Source organism: Notothenia rossii (assembly GCF_949606895.1).
Source record: "Notothenia rossii genome assembly, chromosome: 3".
NCBI classification, from domain to species: domain Eukaryota; kingdom Metazoa; phylum Chordata; class Actinopteri; order Perciformes; family Nototheniidae; genus Notothenia; species Notothenia rossii.
The window spans coordinates 82,648,036-82,675,122 of record NC_136901.1 but is presented as its reverse complement, the minus strand read 5'-3'; the positions used below and the strand labels follow the sequence as shown (position 1 = coordinate 82,675,122).

Below are 27,087 nucleotides of genomic sequence, written 5' to 3'. Positions count from 1 at the left end.
GACCTCCAGCAGGGGGCGCTGCAGCTGCAGGAATAACCTGATGAAGTCCATCAGAGAAAGCTGTTCTCAAGACAATATCAACAAAGAACTGTAAGTTTAGGTAAATGCAAATGTGTATTCACAAAGGGCAATACACTTAAATTGTCAATACAAAATATTTTTAAAGGATTCATTTGTCTTAAGGCTCTTTTATTGTTTGGATTAAAAACGTTTTTTTATTAAATTGTTAATTCTTCAACAAATGTATTATTTACAGTAAATTCATTCGTTTTTGTACGCCTTATTTTATGTTGTACAAGTCGTTTCTGTGTTTTTGCTTCCAGCAATCCTGCAAGAGGGGACACATTGTTATAATTATATTCCAATAATCATCTAAATCAGATTTTCAGCTCGAGCTAGAAATTATTTATTTTTATAGAGGGTTCCGCCCTTAACTTCACTGACTTCTATTTCAGCAGTTTCACATAAAGACAGGCTTCGAATGCATCTGTATTGTTCGGGGTGTTCTCTCTGTCAGCAGTGTGTGTGTGTGTGTGTGTGTGTGTGTGTGTGTGTGTGTGTGTGTGTGTGTGTGTGTGTGTGTGTGTGTGTGTGTGTGTGTGTGTGTGTGTGTGTGCGCGCGCGCGCGCGTGTGTGTGTGTGTGTGTGTGTGTGTGTGTGTGTGTGTGTGTGTGTGTGTGTGTGTGTGTGTGTGTGTGTGTGTGTGTGTGTGTGTGTGTGTGTGTGTGTGTGTGTGTGTGTGTGTGGTTCTGACAGAGCTCCGGCTGGGTGTTTCTCTTTAATTCTGCGGCATCCCTCTCTCTGTATGCGGGTCTGCTGCTGCTGAGGAGGGCGGGCCTGAGCCCGATGAGCATATCTCGGACAGTAAACTAACAATGCGACATGCACGCGCAGTGGGAGGATTTCAGCACGCTGCTGCCCATAACTTCGTTTGCATTGATTAGATTTGGCCATGGCACGCTAAGCTGAACACAGGCCCAGTCCGCTGTCTGGAGGCTGACCTCGGGTAAACCCTCAGAGGCTCCTCGGACTTTTGGGATATTCTGCAGCAGAGCCGTGTTTTGGCGCAGCACGGAAACTCTGGCGCAACACAAAGGGGGGATGATCTCCAACTCAGCTGACAGCTAGTGAAACTAAGACCTTTAGAGACACACAGACACAGCTCGGTGCAAGATGATGTCACTGATAGATCTGGACGATGATCAGAGATGGGTGCCCACCCATGTGAATGTCACCGTGCTCCGGGCCAGAGGACTGCGAACCAAGGGCAAGCATGGCAGCCGCTACCTCTACACCATCATCCAGGTGGGCAAGGAGAAGTACACGACCGGGCTGGTGGAGAAGGCGGAGTTGCCCGAGTGGAACGAGGAGTGCTGCTTCGAGCTGCTTCCCGGGATCCTGGAGGCCGGCGGCCGGGGAGACTACCCCCCGGGGAGCGGGGACCTGCTGCTGACCGTCATGCACCGGGTGCTCATCGGACTGGACGTGTTCCTCGGACAAGCCGTCATTCCTCTTGATAGGATATTTCAGGAGGGGATGTGTCCTCGAGATGAGTACGTTGTGATTGGGTTTTAATGAAGCATGCATGACAAAAATGCCAGATTGCTGCTCATATAAGGGATTTAAATGATGTGTGATGTTTTATGTCAGACTTGGACATGCAGGCAGAGGTGGAACAAGAGGTTTTACAAAGTAGCAATACTACAGTGTAGAGATCCTCAAAATATGACTAAGTATCAAAAGTAAAAGCACCCATTATGCAGAATGGCACAATTAGCACTTGTACTTTAGTACTGGAATAAAATTAGTGATGCATGAATGTATTGGCATTACTAATGTTGCATATGGTAAAGTGCGAGTCAATTTCAACCTGTATAGATTGGTTATATATTAGACTACTCTGCAAAGTAACTACATTTGTCAAATATTAAAAAGTATAAAGTGAAAACATGGAAATACTAAGAATACCTTAACATTGAACTTGAGTGCAGAGCTTAAGTGCTTAATTGGATTCCACCAGTGATGATACTTAGCCTATTTAGTAAACATTACAGAAGGAGGTCTTTAAGGTTGTTTTTATTCAGATTATGTGAATCATTCAGCAGCCTAAGTGTTGAGGGATAGTTTTTTTCTCTCACCTGTTATAATGATCCTCATAGAGATGTGCAAACATGTGCTTTTAAAACCCAAATCTCATGAGCTGTTAAAAGAGTAAATGAGAGTTGAATACTTTAATCAGACATCTTAGTGTTTTGCAGGATGACACATTAAGCTGCTAAAGCTTGAATCCTAATTGCACACAGGCTCATTCAATTCTGGCCCTTCAGGCTGATACTGTTACAGAAGCAGTTCCCAAAATGCACTGCAAATCAACAAGATGAGACGACGAGTCGCAGTTTCCACCCTGAAACAAGTTCATTTAGTGATTGTATCGAGAAAGCCTGCATCTTTTTCTGCACACTTTCCATTTCCCTCTTTACAGAACTCAATTTATTCTCATATAACAGCGTGGAAAAACTAGTTAGTTTAATCTTCATACAGAAGATAGAAGTGATGTGTCATGCTGTTATGTCAGACTCACAGGAAGTGGTGGAAAAAGTACTCAATGATTCATTTAAGCAACAGTAACAGTACCACCGTGCATAATTAATAAACTAAGATTTCTACAGGAAAATAACCAAATACTCAAGTACTCATGGTGCACAATGGCTCATTTCAGATTTATATAATACATTACTGATTTAGTTATGGATTAATGTACATTACTTCAATGTGGAGCTGTTACAGGTATGGCTATCCGAACATCTTTATATACTATTGATTAGTTAACAGCTGATGTTAGGACCAAGAATATATCATGTAAATAGTATATATTTGATATAATAGTAATATAATTATAATTGAATAGGGCACTAATGTTTGCACCCACATTTAATTATAATCAAGAAATAAATTGTTTTCCATAGTCTTACTTAATATGGCTGTTGCTTGTGAACTGAGAACTGCCAAATTAGATTGGTGGACTTGTTATCAATACACTGATATAGATAGTACGAGTATGTGAGAAGGAGTGACTGATGTTCATCATTTGATGTGTTCAGAATGTGTGATGTGTTTGATGAGTGTAGAAAACCACAGGGAAGTGAAAATATGAAAAAACATTTGTTTGTGTCCATGATAATTAACTATAACTTAAAATGTGTTCCTTATTCTGCACCATGTGTTTCCGATAGTAGGAATGTTGATTCAGATAACATGCTGTAAGACTAAGTTATTTCTACAGTTTTTTAAATAACGTTGACTCTTTTATAACTTGCCTGATAGTGAGTATTTGAAGACCTCAGTTGTGCCACATGTAACGCAACAGGAGTCGCCATCAAAATATGAAACATCTCCACTAAAGCAATACAACACATCTGGCTTTAATTGTGGGCTCTCCGCCCTCTCTACGCTCAGTGAAACTCACTGAATTCCTGCTGTTAGTTTTGGCACTACAACACGTTCTCTGGTCCACTCTAAGGATTTAGGAGGCAGAAACAGAGGGAGGATTTCATTGGTTCACTCTTCATACAGTATTGTCTCATACAGTACACACAAGCGACTGGAACTTGAAGAATTTGAGTTGTGATTTCCTTTTCTGAGGGCTTGTAAAAACAGTAAGATTATGAGTACTATGCCCCAAGCGTTATTTCCAGGTTATGTAATATGTGGAAAGCATTGACACAAAGAAATCAATGTTATTTGTTGTTGTCCCTGCATGGCTAGTTCAACCTCTGATTGTCTATAACCGATAGCATCACACTTCAGTGACATCATTTGTATGACTGCCCAGACCCGGCGCCAGAACAAATCTACAGAGAGGGTATATGATTTTCATGGGAGGGCACACAAAACCGTCATGTGCCGCGGCCAGTGGCGGCGCCAGGGATTTTATTTTGGGGGGTAGCTTGACGTTTCATAGAGGGGGGTAGCTTCTTTTTTTTTTTTTAATTAATTTTTTAATTTTTTAACAGACATTGCTCCAGATAACAAACCGTACATCAAAACATGTAACAACAAACAACTAAACAAAACGTAACGGGGGAGAGGGGGGGGGGGGGGGGGGGGGTGGATGCAAGGATGACTTCCTAAGACAGCTGATTGTGACATACACAGGACATTACATACACAATACATTATACATTACACATGAGATGCCATATTGACAGGGTTAGATAGGAGAGCTGCGGACAGTGAACCGCAATCCTCCTGTCTCCCCTCAAAATCCCCCAGCAGAGAAGCTGCACGCTCCATGTTCAGTAGGTCCAGATACTCCCTCAGCCATGAGTCCCTAGTAAAGCAGGCTGGTTTGAGTTCCTTCCAGTTTAATAGGATGAGTCTTTTTGTGGCTAAACAGCCCAATGTCCAGAGCCGATCGGTAGTCCTTGCAGGATTGCCATCTGGCTTGAGACCCAGTAGACATGCAATGGGACATGTAGGGAAATTCACTTTTAAAGATTCAGACAATAAGGATATTACTTCTGACCGAAGTTTTTTTACCGCTGGGCATTCCCAGAGTAGGTGCAACAATGTACCTCGCTTGCCACATTCATGCCAGCATAAATCTCTGTGTTTATTGTCCATCTTGGATTTTGTAACAGGGGTGATGTAAGCTCTATTGAGAATTTTGAACTGTATGATCCTGAATCTTACACATTTAGAAGAGAACATAGCTGACTGCCAAATGGAGTTCCATTGCAAAGCAGACAGAGAGATATTCAAGGCATGCTCCCAGGACAGTTGGACAGGAGAATAGGTATTCGGGGCAGCCCTAGATAATAATTTATAAATGTTAGAGACCACACCTGATGATATGATTGCTTTCTTGAGGCGCTGGTCCTCTTCCATACATGAAGCAGGCATGGCTCCCTCCTTACATTTTGTACTAATAATAGATGCTAGTTGTGCATATGATAGAAAAGACGAGCCTGAGAGACCATACTGATTTTTGAGTTGTTGAAATGGAAGGGTTTGGTCTCTATATATCTGTCCAATTGTGAGGGGGGTAGCTTGACGTTTCATAGAGGGTGCTCAAACATGTAGGGCTTCCCATTAATGTCCCGGGCGCTACAGTTGAATTTTCTACTGCTACACTCCCCACTCGCACATACACAGTATACTTGTTACAATGAAGGCTCGATAATCAGCTCACGGCATATATGTGTCAATCACTCCCCTTTTAAACTGTATTCTTGTTTTACTGTCATATAGTATTTCATACCTTTTTTTAATGTATTACTCTTATATACTATCTGAAATAACATACATTGTAGCATTAAAGTTCACAGTTTATTTATAATAAAAATAATAAAAAAATGTTTTTACATTTTTATAAATAATATAAAACGTGTTTATTGGGGGAGGGAAGGAATGTCAAATGGGAGGGCCTGGCCTCCCGGCGCCGGGTCTGTGACTGCCACAGTTTGGATGTTGACTGTCCCTTTTCCTTGTGACTCCAGATGGTTCAAGCTCAACTCCAAGGCGGGCAGAAAGGAGAAGGACCGAGGCGGGCTGCAGGCCACGGTGCAGTTCACTCGCAACAACATGACCGCCAGCATGTTCGACCTCACCATAAAGGACAAGCCTCGCTCTGCTTTTGGAAAGCTCAAGGATCGAGTCACAGGGAGGAAGAGGGGGGACATGGAGTCTTCCTCAGCTATTGTGCCCGGACGCTTCGCAGCCCTGTCAGGATCCCTGGGGCAGCCGTTTGAGGAGGGGGGCGGAGGGCCGGCTGAGACTCGAGATGTGGAGAGAGCAGAGGAGAAGAGGAGCAAGGTGAAGGACTTCTTCAAAGGGAGGCTGCGAAAGTCGTCTGACACCAGGTCGTGTTCCTCCCTGGCTTCAGAGAGCAGTGTGTCTTCCATGGCCAGTGATAACCCCGGCCCCCCACCCAGCCTGGATCTGATGTCAGACCCTCCCAGCTCTCCCATCTACACCAGCAGAGTGAGAGTGGACACCCATTACGGAGAGACAGCTTTAGCTAAAAAGGGTAGGCTTTGACATTGTTCATACATCTGGATTTTGATCTGCTTTGATTGTCAGTGTGATAGGCACTCAGAAATGTTTTATTGTTTGTTTATTATTATGTGTTTACCTGCCCAGGGACTGCAGATGGAAATAAGCTTTTAGCTATAATCATGCATATTGTCTCTTCTCTTTTTGAGATGAATGCATTTTTATGCATGGTCCTTGATCAATAAAGATATAACAATAGTTTATATGTGCATGAAACAGCCTGGTGCCTTATAATGAAGCACATTCTTACAAGCTCGAATGCTTGGACCAGGTTAATTGGTGAACTCAGTTTATCCCAAATTCTGTTTTCATATATGAGGAATACAAGGTCATGTATTTCTATGATTTAAGATGGTAACCAATGGTTGCCTATGAACCTGATATGCTTCTTGTTTGTTTTCCTTTCCTCCATCAGTGCTCGCCAGCCAGCACACCACAAATGTTTTCACTCACAAGCGGGCCTTCAGCGATGAAGCCAGTAAGATCACGACAGCCTTCCCTCGCCCAAACCTTGCAGTGGAGTCTCTGAAGGGTCAGACCATGACTCAGTCCAAGTCTTCCTTGTGTATAAACGGCAGCCACGTCTACGACTCTGAGCCATCGACTCCGAAGAGCCTCGGAGCCCACCAGTCCAGGCTGGTGCTGCTGGAGAAATGCTCCCCGCTGTCTCGCTCCCTGCAGAACCTCACCAAGAGAAGCGAGGACAAAGGGAACTTCACCGGGGGCCGACGCTGGTCCTTTGACAAGACGAAGAAAGAGGAAAAGGAGGACGATAAGGAAGCTCAGGTGTCGTCTCCATCGAATCAGCAAGCTCAGGCAGAGACGCCCTCCACCTCCTCTGCCTCTGTTTCTCCCGACAAAGGGAGGAAGCTAAGAAAGACGCTATTCTCTGGAGGGAGGAGTGATTCTCTCCCAGCTAAGTCTGATATGAACCAGGCTGGTTCGACATCTGAGGGGAGGCTCAGAGGCTGGTTTGGCTCCGGTGAATCCCAGAACAAGCCAAGGTGAGTGAGGGTCATTTACAGGCTTTGCTCTGAGCTCCACAGTGTGTTGTGAATCCACAACAACCCCCACATGTGAGGCCTGCTTTCAGCAGCGTGTCCCGAGTTCAGTGTTTGCTCTGCTCCATGCTCATTTGAAAATGGAATAGATAGTTAACTCCATTTTACAACATGCTGTTTCATCATCTCATTCTATATTTTCCACAAATAGCCCTTGAGCACTTCTATTCTTTTTTGTATCACTGTGTGTCAACGTTTCTCTATCAAAGATGCAACATCACTGTGGTTTAGAGAAATGCTCCTGCAGGATGTGATGAAAGTCATCCCACATTAATATGAGCTCACCCTTGAAGAAGGTCTTGAATGCATTTTTTATTTTGCTTGATTATTTTGCAAATGTGCTCTGCTTTTTTTGATTAAGTTACAGTTTTTTTCATTTGGCCAGTTTGATGTACTACCTACTGATGTTATTCTAGGTAACACAAATGTCCGCTGGTGTTGTGGTTGTCTTCTCTGTTTGGTAACCTGGCACATCATTAACTAAGAGGACTATTGTGCCCTATCTTCCTCTACAGGCTGGAAGTTTCTCCTAAGGTAGAAAGCAGCTCAGACGTACCCCCTCCCCTCCCTCCTCGCTCCCCTGTACCCCTTCAGTGCTCCTCTCCCTCCGCCCCCCCCTCCGGTCATACCTCACCTGATGACTGCAATCACACCAATCCCTTCTCCCCCGCCTCACCCCCCATCTCCTCCTCTAACCCTTTCCCCTCACAGCGCAACCCTTTTTTCGAGGATCTCATAGCCGAGGAGTCACAGAGGTCCCCTACTTTTGCACCTTGCACCTCATCCAACTCCTCCCCCTTTCATTACACCACCCTGCCCTGCACACCCAGCCCGGCTCGGGATGTTACAGCTACAAATATGGCTCACATGAAACGGGAGCGCCCCAGGCCAGTTGCGAGGCAGATATCTCTCCCTGCAATAATACCCAAAGCAGCCAAAACAAAACCCTCCGCCCCTCGCTCCATGTCTGAGTGTACAGGAGAATGGGACGACTCTTTCGATGCCTTTGCCTCCAGCAGGCTCTACTCACCTCAAGGGAGTGTTCCTCAGAAGCAGAGAACCAGTCAACCATCTCCCAGTGATCTTCCAGGTAATAACAACACTCATGCACACGAGCTGCAAACATGTGAAGAGGAGCCTCCACCTTTGCCTCCAAGGAGACCTGTAAGAACTTCTGATGGCTGGTTGCACAGAGGACAAGAACTAGCTGTCCACAAAGAAGCCTACCTGCTGTCTCAGACCGGCGTGGCCTCGCTGCAGCGGGGAAGAGAAGCAGAAAGCAAGAGGAACAGTATCTCTCCGGACCCTCACACCAGCAGCGAGACCTCAGACTCGCTCAGCGCTAACTCTCAGACGTACGCAAATATCACTCCACCAGGATTCACGACAGATGAAAAGCTCAAAAGGTTCAAATATGAACCTTTGGAAGATGAAAACCACCGCTGGGGAGGGACGTTGTTCGAGCAAGACTTGTATGGACGCATGTGCAGAGGAAACTACGGACCACCCAAAATGAATCGTTTATCGTTGAATGCTGAAGAGATTGCCGGAAATAATGTGACATCCGTGAACTCGGGACCTAAAATACTTGATAGTGAGGTATCTGTAGCAGACCTTTTAAACATATCATGTTCTTCCTCAAAACCAGATGCAAAAGCACTAGAGATTACAACCGCTCGAGTAGCAGAGCCAGAGTCTAATCCACTTGAGAGCACATGCATCAACAATAATGTGTCTTTGTCTCCAACCTTGGAAGATCTGAACATGAATGTGAATAATTCTGATTTTGGCTTTATCGATTCAGATAGCTCTTCGCATTCAGAGGTAGTTGACCCACTCAAAGGCATTAGGAGTTTTGGCGGGACTTTTCCACAACCGCCAGAAGCTTCGCAGATAGCTGCTTACCATGTGGAGACAGTCACCACACCTGAGGAACTGTTCACTCTGAAGGACACCTACATACGGGAGAGAAACTCTTCCTTTGAAATACCTGCATCATCCAGCAAACTGTTCAAAGTCCCTCCAGTTTACCAAGACAATTGCCCTGATCAGCTGAATAACTCCAGGGTAAGCAGCAGAGAAATGACTGCGAGAAATGCAGACAATATTAAAACTGAGTCCAGAGGTGTTACTGCAAGAAGTGTTGCAGATTTAAAAAAGACACAAAAGGAGTTTGATGATAACGGAAACCCAGAAGCTAAAACAGCCACACTTAACCAACATGATGCATTTCCTGGTGTGGTCAGTGCACGCTTGAGACCAAAAGGACTCTCTCGACAAAACAGCAGCGGCAGCCCAAGCAACCAGAGCCAAAACGGAGACAGAGAGTTCGAACAGTTCTTGTCCCTCGTTCAAAACATTTCCGAAGTCAGAGAAGGACCGTCGTCATATCTGCCCTCTAAATCATCTCTTTCTTCGTTACTGTCATTAGTAGATAGCACTACAAATCAAAATGAGTCCAATGAAACATCACAGATATCTTCACAAGACAACACAATAGTAAAATCCTCTGATATCAGCTTTGAAGACCTTCATGCTAAAGTAGCACCAAACTCAAGAACCCCCACTAAGTCAAAGATTGGGGAATCTTTGCTCGAACCCTCTTTCTCCTCCATCCCGCGCACACTCTCCCTTTCAGGTGACGCACAGGCTAAGCCCCACCCTACCCTTTTTTGTTGCCCCTCCATACATCCCTCAAGCATGGGGCCCGGTGCTGGAGCCAGCAGTACTCTGGCAGTGGCCCCCTACACCTCCACCACCTGCAACACTGACCAGCCCCTGGTCGATGCACGCCACTCACTTTTTCCTGAGGAGACTCAGCCTGCTAGCAGCCTGCCCCGTCAGGAGAGCAGGTGAGAGACCTCCCACTAGGATATGACGTATGTAGCTATACTGACAAGCTGTAGATTTCCACATGAACTACAAAACACCTAATGTTTTTTTGTTTTTTGTACTCTTGTTGCTTTGTTTACTGTTGGCCTGGCTTGATGTTGAATGTCCTTATAAGTTCTTCCAATGTCGTTGGATGACACCCGCTGCATTGTTCTTGGCTTTGCTTCACATTTATGTTTTTCATCTCATTGTTCTGTTTCTCGTCGGCTATTGTAAATCTGTTGTTTTTCTTTCACTTTGCCTAAACTGCTATTACTTTGACCCGTTGATACATAATCTCCAGATATCTAGAAGTACATAAAAGGTTATTTCTTCTCCTTACTTATATTATATCACCAAAATATGTTACTTTAGAGTTTATGTGTAAGTTTGTTTAATTAAGTGAATTACACTTTATGTATTTTTTACTTTCGTCTTTATTTCTTTTTTGTTTTTTTAAACTACGGACCTTTTATAAAGTGCAATAAGGAATATTTCACAGTAAGATTTCAGAATAAAAAAGTATAAAAAAATCAATGAGGTCAAAAATTATGCAACATTACAGTGTGATTAATTTCATACCTCAAACAATTACCAACTTAGTCCAGAATTTAATGAACAGATTTTTTGAAAGCGAAGAAAAGTAATATTTTCCATAACATAAATGTAATCTTTCTATCCCTGTATTTTGGGGGTTCGGGAAGTGATCAGTGCCTTGTAATGCACATTGCAGGGAGAGATCAGTTTTAATACCCTTCTTAGTGCTTTGTGAAACTCTGGCCAAAAACTCCTTATCACTGGACATTTACAACCTATGCCAGTAATTGGCGTCCTGAAACAAATGCTGCCTCCAACATTTGGCATCCCCTCCAGAAAAATGTGCTTTCTGCTTTAGTTTCTATTTAATTTGATGTATTGTGAACTCAGACGTTTGGCTCAAAACCAACGGCAATAAAAGGCAATACTTGCATATAATGTGCACTTAGGAATAAGTAGAGGGCTTGAAGACGCACCACTTGGGGGTAGAGAGGATGAAATGCTTCAGGGACCCAGAGTTTGACGAGTCATGCCAGGAATCTTTGATAGAAAACATCACTAGTGGCACACCATGATAAGGCCCCGGGACTAAACTTTGTTCACAATCTTTTTTTATACTTTATTTACCGTGGAAACAGGAGAGAAAAATTAATATTTTGAATACAATTGTATTATTAACATATTTTTGTCTTGGAAAAAAGGACCATCGACCGATCTGATTGTCCCCTTTTAGTATCAATAATTTAAGCATAAGATAATCTGGTTGCTTCAGTAGTTTTTCTTCTGATTTCTAGATTTTGAAACATTTCTGTGCTGTTGTTGTTGAGTAAGTACACCCTGTGTTTCCCTATAGATTATTTCATCTTCAAGTAACAAGAGAATCACAACCCTTGTATCAAAGCCATTTTTTCTACTTTAACCTCAGCTCACATTCTTGCAGTTTGTAATGCTCCAAGAACAGTAGATTGTGCTTATGTTTTTCCTACATGGCTAGTGAGCCATGATTAATAAATCCAGCCAGATTCCTTCAGATTTCCTGATCTGCTTAGAAGTTATAACTGCTGTCTGACCTGCTATCAATCATTTGACCGTGCAAAATGATATATGAAAAAAAACAATAATGTGCTTATAGTAAGAGTACTGTGTTCAAATACTCGTGCTGACCTCTTTACTCTGCAGAACTCATCCAGTGAAACCGTTAACTTCCAGCCAATCAGAGAAGAAGGAGGGCCGGTCGGTCCTGGAGAAGCTGAAGTCCACCATCCACCCCGGACGCCACGCCCACCAGGCTGCTGCCGAACCTGAGATGAGTCAGGTAACAGAGACAAAAACACAACACTATATTAACCCTTTATAACCTGCAATATAAAGAATAATCTCGTATAAGGCCATTTTCTGCGCTGTTTAGCCACATTATGGGTTTTCTCATCACACAAATGCGACCAAAATAAAGCACCAATATGCTTTTTTGTGATATGTAACTGCAAAAGGATATTTCAACACTAGTTACCTGTGACGGGGTATTGCTAATATTCTGGTGGGACTGTGTTTAGTTTGAGTTACTGTGCACCTTTTTTTCATCGTGTGATTGAGTTTTATTACTGCCATGAAGTAAATTAGTCAAGGTATACAAAACTGACAGTGTGCAGCATCAGCCCAACAGCTCCTTTTAGACTGAGGCTACTTCCAACACTGGGGAAATAAATGCTGATCCCATTAGTTCTTTGGCCCAGATACGATTTTTCAGGTCCTAAAGTTATGTTTCTAGCCTTTCCCTGTGACATCCTAGTCTATTTCATTGTGTCAGCGGATAACATTATTCTGAGGCTGTTAAAGTAAATGGATAAGCATCATTTTAACCTGATACAGAAGTGCGGAGCTGTTTATTCAATTCAACTTCTTGTTAAGATATGATCTGTTTTTGCTTTTTAGTGTATCTCTATTACACATTTCTTTGAAAGTTTATTTTGGGATTGAGACTGCAGGGGAAATAATAACATCAAATACGAACAACCCTAATAATAAAAACAACCCTAGCTGTCACAACAGTGTTAAATAGTTGTTTTGTTTGTGGGTAGGACAAAACAAAAAATGGTGTTCCTACAGTACTTAGTGTGTGTTGCTGATCTGCATTCATTACATGTATGTCACTTACCTGTCAAACTGGATCTAAAAACGTCACAGTACATTTTCTAAATGTACCCATAACACTGCGCGACTCTCTCTGTGTGTTCAAACAGCGGAATAATTAAGTTATTAACATATCATAATAAATGACAGAAAGCTATTAGGTCCACAGGCTATTTAATGCTTCTGTGAGCATTTATTAACACCATTACAGCACTCAGTGCAGGACCATAGATCACTTCATTGTTTCCAGTGAATTAGTGAGCCATTTATAATCGTAATAAGCCATTTATTTTAATCAGTTTCTCATTTAAAGGAATAATTAGACAATATTACAAATACACTTATTTGCTGAGAATAAATTAGAAGAATCAGAGTACTCTCATATCTGAATGTTAAATATTAAGCTGCAGCAGAAGACAGTTAGCTTAGCTTATTCAAAATAGATATAAATGTAAATATGTAAACAGCTAACCTGGCTCTACACAAAAACTGAACTGCATCTTTCAATTGAGTCATGTTTGACCCTCGCGTCCAGCCTTAATTGCTAACATAGATAACCATCTCCTGTCTTTTGATTTGCTTTAAGAATGTCACAAAAACAGGAAATGAGCTAGCATTTTTGCACACTTAATTTTAATGGGTTTTTGGTAAAATGCCTAAAATAAGCTTTGTGACACAAGAGTAACAGATTTCTACATTTAGTACTACCACAAAATCCTGTCACGTGAATTCATGCAACTGAGTTGTTTTAGCTTTTTATTTCTGCCAATTACATTCATGCTTTAAAATCTTTAAATTTGTGGACATTATATTGCTGAAAAAAACATGAATTATATCTATGTTGGCCTCCAAACATACAGTATGTCATCCCAGCAGCACACTATAGTGGCATCTCTCTCATATAACTCTTGGCAAGGCAGTGAATAAGAATATTTCCTTAATGCCAAACTAATCATTTAAATATTTTGCACACATTCATCTTAACTGTGCCTGTCCCTTCTCTCTCGCAGGAGCTGAGAGTGGACAACACGGCCCACTACCAGCAGCTGACCAACATGGAGCTGATCTCCCTGCTGCTGCAGCAGGAGATGGACATGCAGAAGCAGGACGCGGCCTCTGAGCAGCAGGCGGCACAGCTGCACAAGTGTGAGGCTGATCTGAAAAAGGTCAAGCTACAGGTTCGAGACCTGGAGGACTACATTGATAATCTTTTACTGCGCATCATGGAGCAGACCCCCACGCTGCTTCAAGTCAAAAGACACAAGTGACAATGTGACGTACAATCCTGCAGAATACTGAACTCAAGAGTGGGTGCATAACGCAGGGTTAGTATTACAGATTGGGAATCACTGTTCGAGAGACAGTTACAGTCAAACAAATGCTCCACAAAATATGATCTCACGATCATCCAGGTCTTCTCACTGCTAATACTGCCTTGTTGATGTAGACACAATATTACACAAGATGCATGCTGGTTACTAGCCCAGTTTGACACAGACAAAAAGAAACAACATAATAAACTACTATGAGAAAAAAAGCTTCTATCAAACCTTAAAGGTAATTTTACTCATGCTTTGTAGAATAATTTAAGATAGGCTGTTGTCAATTTAAATTCTGAACTCACTGCTTATACACATGCATAAAATAAAATACAGGCTAGAGGTAACACTTTTTCAGAGTGCATTTAACATAAAACACAAACTAGTTCCTCTGGCAAGATATGATGTTAGCTCAAGTAATCTACATTTGCAGCTGTTAAAGTGCAAACACAACATCTCCACAAAGAATGTTCACCTCACATTGTTTTAGGAAATAGTGAAAAAAGGTTTACTTGAGGTAATGCATATTTTCAAATAGAATTTAAGAAATGCTAAAAAATGTGCATATGAAAATACTGCGCTGCATAACACAAAAGATGTTTCTGCATTAACATCGCTTTATGATAATCAAAAAACAATAATCCTGTTCGAAAAGACTAGGAGATGAAGACTTATTGTCTCTATGTTTTTACTTTTACAAATGATTTTGTTTGTTAAAGTCTTATTTTGTGTTACATGCAAAAACAACAAGGTTTTAATATATTTTGTATGTATTGTTTGTCTTTCTCGCTTTTATTTGTTGAAATAGCAACATTTTATTGTAGAAATAAAACAGCCTCAATGCAGCAGATAAGAGTATTATAAGTTATTTCGATAAAATACTTTTGTCATGATAATATATTATCTAATGTCACTCCAGTACCACTGTAGCTACTCACAATGCTTTACATGACCTTAGTACTGTACTGTAATAAAATAAAGTGCATATGAGCCAAAGTGTTGTGTCATTTGTTGTTGGTTTGGGAAGTAACTAAGTACATTTACTCAAGGACTGTACTTAAGTATACCATTTTGAGATGCTTTTACCTTACTTAAGTATTTCCATTGTATGCTACTTTGTACATCTACTCCCCTACAATTCAGAGGTGTATATTTTACTTTTACTTAATACCTTTGGTGACTTTACATATTTGGATTAATGATGTGAAATATAATCAACACTTAAACAAGACTTTAGTTACACCTGGAGTAAATTCTCAAGCCACCCTGCAGCATACAACGTCATTAAAACTAGCTGCACCTTTACCAGCTTTGACAAAACTTTAATGCATCAATAATTATAATAAAAACGTATAATATTATTCTGAAATGGAGCGACATGCATAACGAGTACTTTTACTTTTGATACTTTAATTATATTTTGATGCTAATACTTCTGTACTTTTACTTGAGTAATATTTTAAATGCAGGACTTCTACTTGTAGCAGAGTATTCCTACACTCACACTTCTACTTTTACTCATGTACAAGATCTGAGTACCATCTCTGCTTATCAGCACTAGTATGAGTGTTATCCATCCTTTATTCTGCAGCAAGGCTTTTGTCTCTCCACACGAGGGCACTCTTTACTACACAGTGTTATCAAACTGCTGGTTCAGCATGCACCTTGTCCTTGGTTTTCACATTCAGGATATTTTAATCTATGTGATTTATTAAAGATATTATGGATTTAAATTGCTTTTATTGCCAGCAGTGCCCAGCTTGCACTGCTGGCAACTTCACTTCTCTCTCTGTGAAATGATGATTAACATTCATTTCTGCTCTGAAGCAAGACATACTAGCATAAGCAGTCCTTGTGTACATGGACGCATAACATCAGCTACATTTCCTGTTAAGACTGACCAGGTTGTTCCCTTTTAGAAAAAAAAGGTTGAGCTGATTCTATATTGTTATCGGCTACTACCCCTTTAGTTGTAAAGATGTAAGAAAATAAAAGTGGTAGCCAGTGAATAGAAGATTTTCTTGTTAAAAAAGATCAATACCACTGTAGAAATTCTCAAATACAAGTCAAATTAATATAATTAATTTAATATATTAATATATATATTAATATAATTCACATATGTGAATCTGTAAAGTAACTCTGTGTCAGATAAATGGAGTGAAAAATATACAACCATGGCCTCCAAAATGTTGTGCAAGGGTATAACAAATAGTATATAATGTTAATACTCAAGATAAGTACCTAAAAGTGTAACCTGCTTCAAGTACAAGCTATGTACTTATTTACATACCACATTTAAAACACAATTGGGATGGGGTTACACACTTGGTAAAAGCAACATATTATTTTTAAATGTTTCTTCAGAACATTGGGATGGATGTCATGGATACAATGTGCAAAATGATTAAGATGCAGAATCATTTGAAGGCTAATGCACATTTCTAGACTTCAGTCAGTTTGAAAGCAGCATCTTCTGCTATAAGAGTCCAGTGTGGTGAGTAGCATCATTTTTTTTTTTTGCGTTATTTTCATAGACTGTATATAAAGGTTATTTTTCTATTGTCCCGTTAAGCCACACCTCCTCACAAAATGATTTATTGGTTCAATCTTGACACCTATAAGGTGCATCGGCTGTTATCTTTCCCAAGATCAATCCGAACAGTTATGCAATAGCGTTAACGTTATCGATTATTTGGGATGTGTAGTCATGCGGTTTAACTTTGCCAGTGTTATTGCAAACGGAAGGACTACACATCCCGACACACTGAGCGACACTCACTGACTGTAGTTCGCCCTACTTGAAAATCCGTTCATGATTCAGTTCATTAATAAATAAAGAGTTGGCTGTCATGGCGGAATCTGCAGCATGTCCTGCCTTCCAGCTCGGGAGACCGCGATACGAGCAGGTAAGTCTTTTTATTTATTCCCCGTCAAACTGCGTTAATGGCATTTTGTTTTTCAGGCTTTCTGTTGGAAAACCGCTCCATCCTCCGCCCTGCTGCTCTGGATGCTCTCACTTTAACGAAAGTTGCCTTTCATCCGCGATTCTTTGTTGTAAAACTGCAACAACTTTGAACCGATTATGAACTTCTGAGCGTGGTTGCACGAGTGTATTGTAGTTTAATTAGTACAAATAATGGTTGTGTATCGCGCTTTAACATCTCCACTTACAGATTTCACACCCTTTGCATCGCTGCTGCTGCTCCGTGAAATATATTATCAGACTATGGGCTGCAGCCAAGGCACTTTACCTCCCTAGTTTTTTGCAGCTTTAATTCTTATTTTTTAGGCTTTAACATTGCAGCTGTTTTGGGATTTTTTGATACAATATCTGCAAATCTTGTACACTTATCTAATCCAAATCGCACTATAACAGCCTGAAGTGTATCTAATATATCTGACTCTATCTCTGCTTTCTGCTGAGTTACTGTGTCCCCCAATGGGATCGAGATGAATGGGCTGCCTGTCCTTATCTGAAGCCCATTACTCAATTTTCCGTCCTCCGAAATGAATTTGCCTTGGTCAGCCCTGAAAGATAATGTGACCTTCACGTAAACCCGTGTTGCACATTAACTGAGGAAGCTGCACGCTGGGTACATTTCCATTTCTGAGGCTTCTTTCTTCAAAGACACTTATTAATCAGCAGCCTCAAAGAAATTATTCACATGAAGTATTGCACGGATCAAGGTCAATAAACAGATTCTGTAAATAAGTTACCAAACTTTTCAGATTTGCTATAAATTCAAATCAGATGAGCTTTAAATGCATATCTTTTCAAAATCCAGAGTAACGCGGAAAAACTATGTAAAGGCACACAAACACAAAAGGAAAGCAATTTATCCTAAAGTTTGAGCACATCAATTCTGACATATCATGACAGAACAGTTTGAATTGATTGTTAGCATTGCTACTGTAAGTGTAAAAAAAAGCCAAATTCCCCGAAATGTCCCGAAATGACTAAGAAGACACAAAACAGGACCACAAAGAATGCTAAATAACCATAAAAGGGGCAAAAAGGCCAATAATACAAAAAATGACAACAAGAAGACACATAATGACCATAAAGAATATACAAAATTACAAAAAATAGGCCCAAAACCACCACGTAAGGATGCAATGACCAAGTACTGTACAGTAGGGCGCAAAACAAAGAGATGAAAAACAAGAAGTATGCAAATCAATCCAGAAGAGATGCAAATCCACCACAAATGTAAGCAAAGCGGCCACAAGGAAAGATACAATGGACCCTAAAATACGTTGTTCTGTGTGTCTTTCACAGTGTCTTGCTCTTAGAGTGATGAGGACTAACTAATGAAGATTTACTAATTAGCACAGGATAATTTATGTTCACAAAAAGCCTGAGTGGCATTTCATTCACACCCTTTGTCACATGTGAATTACTTTTGTCTATTTTTATAGAGTACCTCACAAATTCCTCTTTTAGACCCCCCTAATTTTAATTTGAAGTAATTCAATCTTTGTTTACGGCTCCTATTGCTCGTGGTTTCTAAGTAGGAAGTCTTTTCTTTCAGACTCCCGTAGAGCTTTTTATTTTTCCACCTGCAACCTGCACTTCTTGTCGGGTTGATAAAGGTGCTGTAATACTTTCAGCTCCTTGCGTCAAAGCAGTTGAAATTAGGCCAGTGTTTGAATCAGCAGAAATCTTCCTCTGTTTGTCTGTTCTTTCTGCCGCGCTCCGTCTCAGCTACTACAGCCTTGTTGTGTACTCTCCAGGGAGCTGAAACTCATGCATAATTAAAGCAGGATCCTTACATGGATCCTCAGTCTACCCTCTCTTACAAAACAGCACTGCAGCACATATGGCCTGTCAGAGGAGGAGACGTGTGATGGAGGAATGGCAGTGGCAGCAGATCCAGGGTTACAGTACAGATGGATGGTTATTTACATTCTTCAGGAGCATTATTGTTTCCAGTCATTTCAATTAGGACCCGATGCTGAACAGATAATTGAAATATTGAAGGGGTTTTGTTCCACTGTCATTCCTCTTCCACTGCTCATCATCACTCATAACTCTCTCTGAGGGAAGTTGTTTGAAGCTGCCATGTTTTTGTCCATCTGGTTTGCCAAAGAGACTCTTGGCGTTCATTGCTGTTGGGCCTTTTCAGAGTGCTGGCACACACACTTAGCAATTGGCATGCTGATGGACACAGTGAAGGGAACTGGAAACAGGGCATTTGACCAGCAGCTCAAAGCCTCACTTAGATGGAGGAATGTCTTTGTTAAATGTGTTCAGGTTGCTTGTACATTTACTTTAAAGTACATCTAAAAAAAGGCAGATTTTACTTTTATATATCTCAGTTTAAATGGATTGTTTAGTTATGATAGCACAGACTGTCATCTATTTTTATACAGTTTTATAATTGGCTGTTTTTTTGTTTTGATGTTTCCACATTGAGCATATTGGCTCTGTTTTCCTTTAAGTGGCATTTCAAAGAATCCTTTTGTTAAGGTTTCATTTAAATAGCAAAGACTTGGGCAATGCTGTTCTTTGGGAACAAAATGCTGAGAAGATAATGTACTCAAAAGTATGTTTATTAATGGTGGTGTGTGGCGCAGTGGGTTGTGCGTTGGTGTTCGGATCAGGGGGTCACAGGTTCAAACCCCACTGCAGTCAGCATGTCGTTGTGTCCCTGAGACACTTCACCCCAAATTGCTCCTGTGGGGATTGTCCACAGTATTGAGTATGTAAGTCACTTTGGATAAAAGCGTCTAACAAGGGACATGTAATGTAATGTAATGCTAATGAGGTTCATCGTTCTGCATGGTGATTTAAATCTACCGCAATATTAAGGAAATTTACTTATTCATATTCTGGCTGACAGGGAGGTGATTGATAACACTAAAATGTCCCTGTACTGAATATAAGATACAACCAGCAGTGTGTTAGTTCACTGTAAAAATAAGACTCAGTGGAAACAGTGACTCTGTCCAAAGGTAACAAAATCACCTACAAGCACCTCTCAAGCTCAATGATTAAAATGTGACATCTTGTTTCTTAAAGAACAATATCTGTCTATATTATTTCTCCTGGCTCTAGCATTATATTTAAGCAAAACCATGATCATGGTTGATGACACATGGATAAAAAAGTCACTAAAGGTGAATATTTGTGTGCATATGGTTAAGATACATTTAAGGGATTTAGTATTTATCCAGCATTTAATCAATATACTAAGATTTAAACTAAGCATCATTGCATGACCTAAACACTTCTAAAAGTCTTACTGCAGCCCTGTTTATATACACAACAATAAACTGTACCCAATGTGACTAAATACATACATTTAATGTTCACACCAGAGCTGTGCAACAGACACAGCAATGTCTTAAGATGTATTAAACCAGTGAGTATAAACTAAAGCAATGGAAAGTGTGATAAATCCTCTCAGACTTAATAATACTTCTGATATTATCCATTCACAGAGGAAAGGATTTTGTTTTGTACATTCATTAACAATTAACCTTCTCTTACTTTTTTTTCAAGGGCTCATTTCTGGGTCGGCTGAGACACTTTGCGGACATCATTGACCCCAGCACCCTGTTTGTGTCCGAGGTAAAGAAAAGAAAAATCTGTAAACGTTTCAACAATGTGGTTCCGAAAAAAGATTATCCTTCCATCCATAATTATTAAAAACTTTCCCGTAAACAAATGATCAGATCTGTATTAAAGCTCATCAGGTTTAGGCCATGTTAAACATTTCTACAGCTGAAACAATTAGTTTTTAATTTATTGATGAATCAATTGACAGAAAAAGTGGACTTTTTAAAAATGGTTGTGTTTGACAGTTATATGACCTTTTCTATTGTTTTAATTGTAATTCAAAACAGTTCAGATCTAATGAAGCCTTTTCTTTTGTATGCAGCAACGATTGAAAGAATGCTTGAAACTCCTCGATGACTACAAACATGGCGAGCTTCCACCGGGAGTGTCTGATGGTCAGGTGAGTCTTTACCGACCTGGATGTGATAAAAAACAAAATATATTGCAGTATAATACGATAACATGCAACAGGAAACAGATTGCACATTACAAAGTAGTGACCTTAAGTTTGAAAATACCTGGCTTGAGCAAAATACAGTTATTATCACATTAAAAAATGTAAAGTTAACGAACATATCCAAACCAAATAGGAAAGAAAATCGAACATATGAACTTTATAATTAATTGAAGTGATTTTTAAAACAGTCTTGTTTACCTTTGCAGCTGTGGGAAGCCCAGAAGATCAAGCAGGTAAGTGATTCATGGCTCATATTGTAAGTCATTACATTGAAGCCTCTGGGCTCCTGGCAGCATGAGGGTGAGGTCATGCTCTCTGCACGCAGGCTATCATTCATCCAGACACAGGGGAGAAGATCTTCATGCCATTACGAATGTCAGGTACGACCTCAGATGAAGATCTTTGCCAAAGTTTTTCAAGTTTCCTCCATTTTGTCTTTGTTTTTTTACACTGAAAATCACTTCTTCACTGTGCAGGTTATGTGCCATTTGGAACACCGATTGTAAGTCCCACATGAAAATCATACATTCAAAATCATGGCTGTGCAGATGTCCATTTACATGATCGTGTTCGGGGATAGACGAAATGTAGACTTATTTTACCCCGGAAAATAAGCCTTTGTTCCCTGGTCTCATCTAGGTCATTGGCCTTCTTCTCCCAAACCAGACTGTGGTGTCTACCATTATATGGCAGGTACTGTAAACAACCAACACCTTGTGAAACCATTGCATTTATTGTACATTTTTACATTTTCTGGTAAGCACACTTTTACATGCAATGCTTTCCCACCAAGGACGTTGTAATATAAAGTGCTGCTGCTCTGTTGGCTTCTGTCTGTGTGCTGTCTCTTTATAAAGCAATACATAAGAGAGTATATAGTGCCTGTATATGTCTATCTGAACTTCTTCTCTTTCTTTTGACCTTTTCCCTACTCTCCTCCTCTTGATTCCCCTTTTCTCTTTCCTCCATAATTCTTCTTTGGTCGTTGCTTTAACCTTTGTTTATGGCCTTTTTTCTTTCCTTCAGTGGCTGAACCAGAGTCATAATGCCTGTGTGAACTATGCAAACCGCAACGCCACAAAGGTGGGAACATTGATATTAACATGTTTAGTCCCCCTAAGGACTAGACTAAGCATGTATTTATTAAATGGGCTGCTCAAGACTCTGTACAACATGTCTGATCACCATAATAGAGCTCATTTGTATTGTTTTTTGTTCTGAAAATGACAATTTACGACATTAAATCCCAATACAAACTGTCACTATAGAGTAGGGGTGTCAAACTCAAGGCCCGGGGGCCAAATCTGGCCCGCCACCTCATTGTATGTGGCCCACAAGAGCTTGCAAAGAATATAATAAATGTATTATAAGGTTACGTGCCGCTTTACAGGAGCACGTTGCCTTTAAACTACATGTCCCACAATGCATCTCATTTTGTGAGATGCGCACTGAAGAGATTTGCAATTACTTTAAATTATTTGCCCTAGACTTCTACTTTCAGACGTAGTTAAGTTATTACCCTATCAGATAATAATCCAATGCAGAGGAAATATTGTTAAATAATACATTATATTATATATATTTATCTATACTGCTACCTCCGCGACCCGACCACGGATAAGCGGGAGAAGATGGATGGATGGATGGATAGATATTTATCTATATTTATATAGTCTTAAAGTTACCACCGGCCCTTTGAGTGCAACCATAATTCTAATGTGGCCCGCGATGAAATTGAGTTTGACACCCCTGCTATAGAGAGTAAACCCTGTGTAAAGCTGTGACACAACATTTGCTCTCTCCTTCTTCAGCCTACGCCAACATCGAAGTTTCTTCAAGGCTATGTAGGAGCTGTGACCAGCGCTGTCTCTATTGCAGTATGTGTTTCTCCCTCTTTTCTATTTGAAAAGGGTCTTTTTGGTGAATCTGACCTGCACATTCAAGTCATGAGCTGCTGTTGAATGTGCTCCATAGTTGTTATTACATTGCTGGCTATATTTTATACAGAGTATCATTAACAGTGCTGGTAATATACAGTAAGCTTTTTGAATTGAGTTAGCTGTACAGTTTAAGTACTACTGCTAATGTTTGGCTAGAGTAAAGTAAATATACTAATGCGAAAACAAAGGACCAGTTTGCTGTAAATGAGATTTTAAAGTGTTTCATAGATTGTATAGGTTTGTACTGTAAGGTGAACCTGATTTGTGTTCTTATATGAACTATTGTAGGTGGGACTGAATGTTTTGATTAAGAAGGCCAACAGGCTGAGTCCTGCCACCAGGATGATCATTCAGAGGCTCGTCCCCTTCCCAGCTGTAGGTGGGTTTCCAAAGGACTTTCTGTACCATTTATATTGGGGGGTAATTAGTTGACCCTCAAGTGGTGGGAGTTACAGCTTCTTACTGGTTTTACACTATATTTAAATTCCATCTAAGACCTAATTTGTTAGAAATTAGTAAATAAGTTACATAAATCCCAAAATGCCAGCTTATTATAATTCTTACTGCAATGGATTTCTCAATTTCCCCAAGACTAGTCCGGCTCAAAATTGAGATATTTATAAAGGAGTTTCTTCTTTGGATCCATGACTACATTTCCGTTCTACAGCATATGTTTTTGTGTATATTTATTATCATAAAAGTGGCCTTTCTCGCCTGTCCTCAGCCAGTGCAAACATCTGTAATGTGGGCCTGATGAGGCACAACGAGCTATCTGAAGGCATTGATGTGTTGGACAACAATGGCAAAGTGGTGGGATCCTCAAAGATTGCTGCAAGACATGTGAGTTTCTTTTTTGCACACTACTCTTCTGCACTGAATAGTTCTGCTGGTTTATTCCCATGAATTGCAAATGTGCTGGTGGCTGATAATGGGAAAAGTCATCATTTAATGGGCGGGTCCTGTCACTCAGCAACCTATTTTATAAAGTCTATCTTCAGCACACATCGGATTTCATGAAATTAAATAAAACTCATTTAAACTCATTTGCAGAATTTGAAATGAAGCGTGTGCACAATTTTCTCATATTTACCCCAGGCGATCACAGAGACCGCCTTCACACGTGTGGTCCTCCCGATGCCGATCTTCATCCTGCCCCCCATCATCATGTCCTACCTAGAGAGGTCTGTACAGACATATGTGGTTGGATGTGTTACTAGGGTTGCAATTAACAATTCAATTGGGTATTGGTTAATCTAGTGATTAATTGATTTTTGTTCTGCTTTTTTACTTATCCTATTACCCACAAATCTATCTCGTGCCAATTCCAACATCATCCAATATCTTTGCCAGACTGCAAACCAGCTTCAAACAACACTATTAAGTCAAAGATAGCATGTGACTTAGTAAAGTCTTAAAATGTCTTTCCTACCTGTTTTCTGTAGCTGAAATAAACTTTCTGTTATTTAGTTATTCAGCAGCAGCAGAACTAGTCCTGCTAAAAGATGACTTGCTTAGTTAAGAAGAGTAGGAGCTGTATCAACTATCACAGCATCTGACACAATACAGCTATTTTTTCCTACATCTGTAAGATTTGCCAGAGGCATAGTGAAAAAATAATCTGCGTATAAGTCCTTACATTTACAAGATCATTCATCTCTTTCACAGCTAGCTTGCATCTTCTTTCTCAGCCTGCCTTCAGTTATTGCTCATCTAAAAACCTATCTCTTAATATCAGTACTGAGGCAGGCCCGCCATATGTTGTGCCCTAAAGTGTTTTCCATATACTCATTCAATAGTAGGTCACAGCCTGAGAAAATATAATAATACAGCCTATTGTTTTGAAGCACAAAAAGACTGAATAAAAATACACTTCTTCATTCTTTTGTTATACATACAAAAGAGCTTTTCTACAGTCTGACTCGATAAACCCAGGACTGGAACGTTCTCACAGACAGATTAATCTCCCACCCACTAATTGTGGAAAATAGCACCCCTAAATCTGCACATGCTGTCTTTTTCTCCGGATCCAAAAATAACTCCTGGCTTGGCAGTAGTCATCTGGGATCGATCCACACAGCAGGCTCACATTTCCTTTTATCACTGTCCCTTGACTCTGGTAGGCTGCGATTCCTGCAGGGAAACCGCAGATTGTTGCTGCCTGTCCACAGCCTCGTGTGCCTGCTCACCTTCAGCCTCTCGCTGCCTCTGGCCATCAGCCTGTTCCCCCAGATGTCTCAGGTACAGTACAACGCCGCTTCAACTGCTTCTACTGTCAAGGCCAGATGGCTCACAGAGAGAAAGAGAGGAGAAAAGAGAGCAGCTGGCGAAATTCTAATTACACATACACCACTTGACATGCACTAGTTTCACCTCTCATTCCAGATTTCTCTTCCCACGTCTGATTAAGAGTCAAAATGAATTTTTAAAGCTTTAAGACACAGAAATATAGAGCTTCAATTTCTACCTTCAGTCTGATTTTTTATTATCTTGCAGATTGAAGTGTCTTGCCTGGAGCCGGAGATCGCTATGGCAACAGATTGCAAGGTGGTGACCTACAACAAGGGTCTATGATGGCTGGCGTGGAGCAGGAGAAGAGATCAGAGGAGGAGGCTGCACGGTGAAGAGCTGTCAGGGAGAGCCTCGGCTGGGTTCCTCCTGACAACAGCTGAGGGGATGCCTCTGCTGCAGTATCATAGCTGAGCGTGTATATCATGGTGTACTAACCCAGGTTTTATTTTCTAATTTTTTTTAACCTTTACCAAGATCCTAGTCAATGTGTAAAAATTGGGACATATTCCCTTTGTCCTTGCTGTTTTTAAGAGAATAGAAGAAGCTCTGTATATAGAAATAATGATATATTTACGGTAAATCTGTTCTTTTTAGCATTAACGAAATTATTTTAATATATAGAATACAGTGTTTTCCACACACAGGCTATACTCTGTTGACCACTCATCCAATGAAAACAAAGGTTTTATAAATGCAGTTTAAACCTGCAAAAAATGACTCTCTACATAGCTGCTACATGTTTCCCATGTTCAGCAAAGCCTTTATACCTTTACCCTTTATTTAGAGCCATCCTTAGTGACAGACACAGGATTTCTGAGGCACACAAGACATACAAGCTGACATTTCTTTCTTTACATAAAGACATTACTGCCGTCTCACAAACATTTCCAGTGAAGAAAGATGATTGAAGAAGATTTAAACTGAGCCATTTACAGTTGTAAAAAAACCTCATCTGTGCCCTCTGCTGCACATTTTCATTTGTCATGGGTAATGGAAATTATCTTTATCTTTCTTGGCAAAATACACTGACCCTGATATATCTGCAATAAACTAATATCGGCACACTTGATTTATCACTCAGGCTATTTATCACTCTGCTGTATTATCGTGGCAGAGACAAAGTATATTGTTGACATGTGGGAAACACTGAAATAGATGTCAAAATAAAAGTCTTAGTTATCTCTCGGGAACAAGTCTATTTATCATCTGATGGTAGAGAAACTCTGCAATAACAGTCACTATGGGACAATAAGAAGCCACTCTGTGTCTGTGGAAAAATGCAGATACTGTACTGTAGATGTTTATTAGTTACACTGTTTAATCCAATAATGTGAAATAACAAACACGATTCTGCTGTCTAGATTTTGTTTTGTATAACAGCCAAAAACTGTACGTTAACCCTTCTTTCCTAACTTTGTAGGACGGACATTTTAAATGTTGATTTTTTCTTAACCCACTGCTGTATTCCTAACGACTTCTTTTGTACAATATTTGAAACATAAAACGTACGAGCTAATATATTGTACTACTGATCATGAACTAGTATTTTTTATTATTTTTAAAATACTTATACTACATGTTTATTATATGTTTGCTGGACAAAACACTGTAAAACGTCTATCTATATTATCAAAAAAATATACAATAAATACTCTTTTCTCCATTTACTTTATTCTGTGAAGACTTTATTTCCAGACTTTATTTAAGTGACATGTGCCATATTCTTTTTAGATAGATACATCTCTGCTAAGGCATCACATCTGTAAATATGTATTGGATATATTGAATATAGTTCTATTCTAATATATCTTGTCCTATCCTGAAAAACAAAATCTTAGTGGTAGTATACATTACAATTAAATGG

General features: G+C 40.1%; 2 protein-coding genes across 3 annotated transcripts; both read left to right on the top strand.

Annotated features, from left to right (window-relative positions):
* The first annotated feature begins 527 nt into the window (after nucleotides 1–527).
* rab11fip5b (RAB11 family interacting protein 5b (class I)) lies at nucleotides 528–14,962 on the top strand. Of its 2 annotated transcripts, none has more exons than XM_079667856.1 (6): nucleotides 528–1,553; nucleotides 5,499–6,028; nucleotides 6,470–7,058; nucleotides 7,631–9,967; nucleotides 11,733–11,838; nucleotides 13,664–14,962. In XM_079667856.1, exons 1-6 carry the CDS (start codon nucleotides 1,174–1,176, stop codon nucleotides 13,919–13,921), a joined length of 4,200 nt encoding a protein of 1,399 aa, XP_079523982.1. In that variant the 5' UTR covers nucleotides 528–1,173; the 3' UTR covers nucleotides 13,922–14,962. The 2 variants fall into 2 exon arrangements, with proteins under 2 accessions (XP_079523982.1, XP_079523981.1); XM_079667855.1 differs by having other exon boundaries at nucleotides 11,703–11,838.
* A 1,749-nt stretch (nucleotides 14,963–16,711) lies between these two features.
* sfxn5b (sideroflexin 5b) lies at nucleotides 16,712–26,890 on the top strand. The gene is made up of 14 exons (XM_079670733.1): nucleotides 16,712–16,881; nucleotides 20,481–20,549; nucleotides 20,860–20,937; nucleotides 21,201–21,227; nucleotides 21,320–21,374; nucleotides 21,471–21,496; nucleotides 21,634–21,687; nucleotides 22,021–22,077; nucleotides 22,806–22,871; nucleotides 23,223–23,313; nucleotides 23,659–23,774; nucleotides 24,030–24,115; nucleotides 25,055–25,172; nucleotides 25,428–26,890. The coding sequence occupies exons 1-14, from the start codon at nucleotides 16,825–16,827 to the stop codon at nucleotides 25,503–25,505; spliced, it is 978 nt and encodes a 325-aa protein (XP_079526859.1). The 5' UTR covers nucleotides 16,712–16,824; the 3' UTR covers nucleotides 25,506–26,890.
* Nucleotides 26,891–27,087: the final 197 nt, after the last annotated feature.

Bases quoted from the DNA above. Each gene is read 5' to 3' on its own strand.
- rab11fip5b (XM_079667855.1), top strand. From the start codon at position 1,174: ATGATGTCACTGATAGATCTGGACGATGATCAGAGATGGGTGCCCACC. The intron at 1,554-5,498 runs GTACGTTGTGAT...TTGTGACTCCAG, and splicing joins GGGATGTGTCCTCGAGATGA to ATGGTTCAAGCTCAACTCCA. The intron at 9,968-11,702 runs GTGAGAGACCTC...TTTACTCTGCAG, and splicing joins CTGCCCCGTCAGGAGAGCAG to AACTCATCCAGTGAAACCGT.
- sfxn5b (XM_079670733.1), top strand. From the start codon at position 16,825: ATGGCGGAATCTGCAGCATGTCCTGCCTTCCAGCTCGGGAGACCGCGA. The intron at 21,688-22,020 runs GTACTGTAAACA...TCTTTCCTTCAG, and splicing joins TGTCTACCATTATATGGCAG to TGGCTGAACCAGAGTCATAA. The intron at 22,872-23,222 runs GTATGTGTTTCT...GAACTATTGTAG, and splicing joins CCAGCGCTGTCTCTATTGCA to GTGGGACTGAATGTTTTGAT.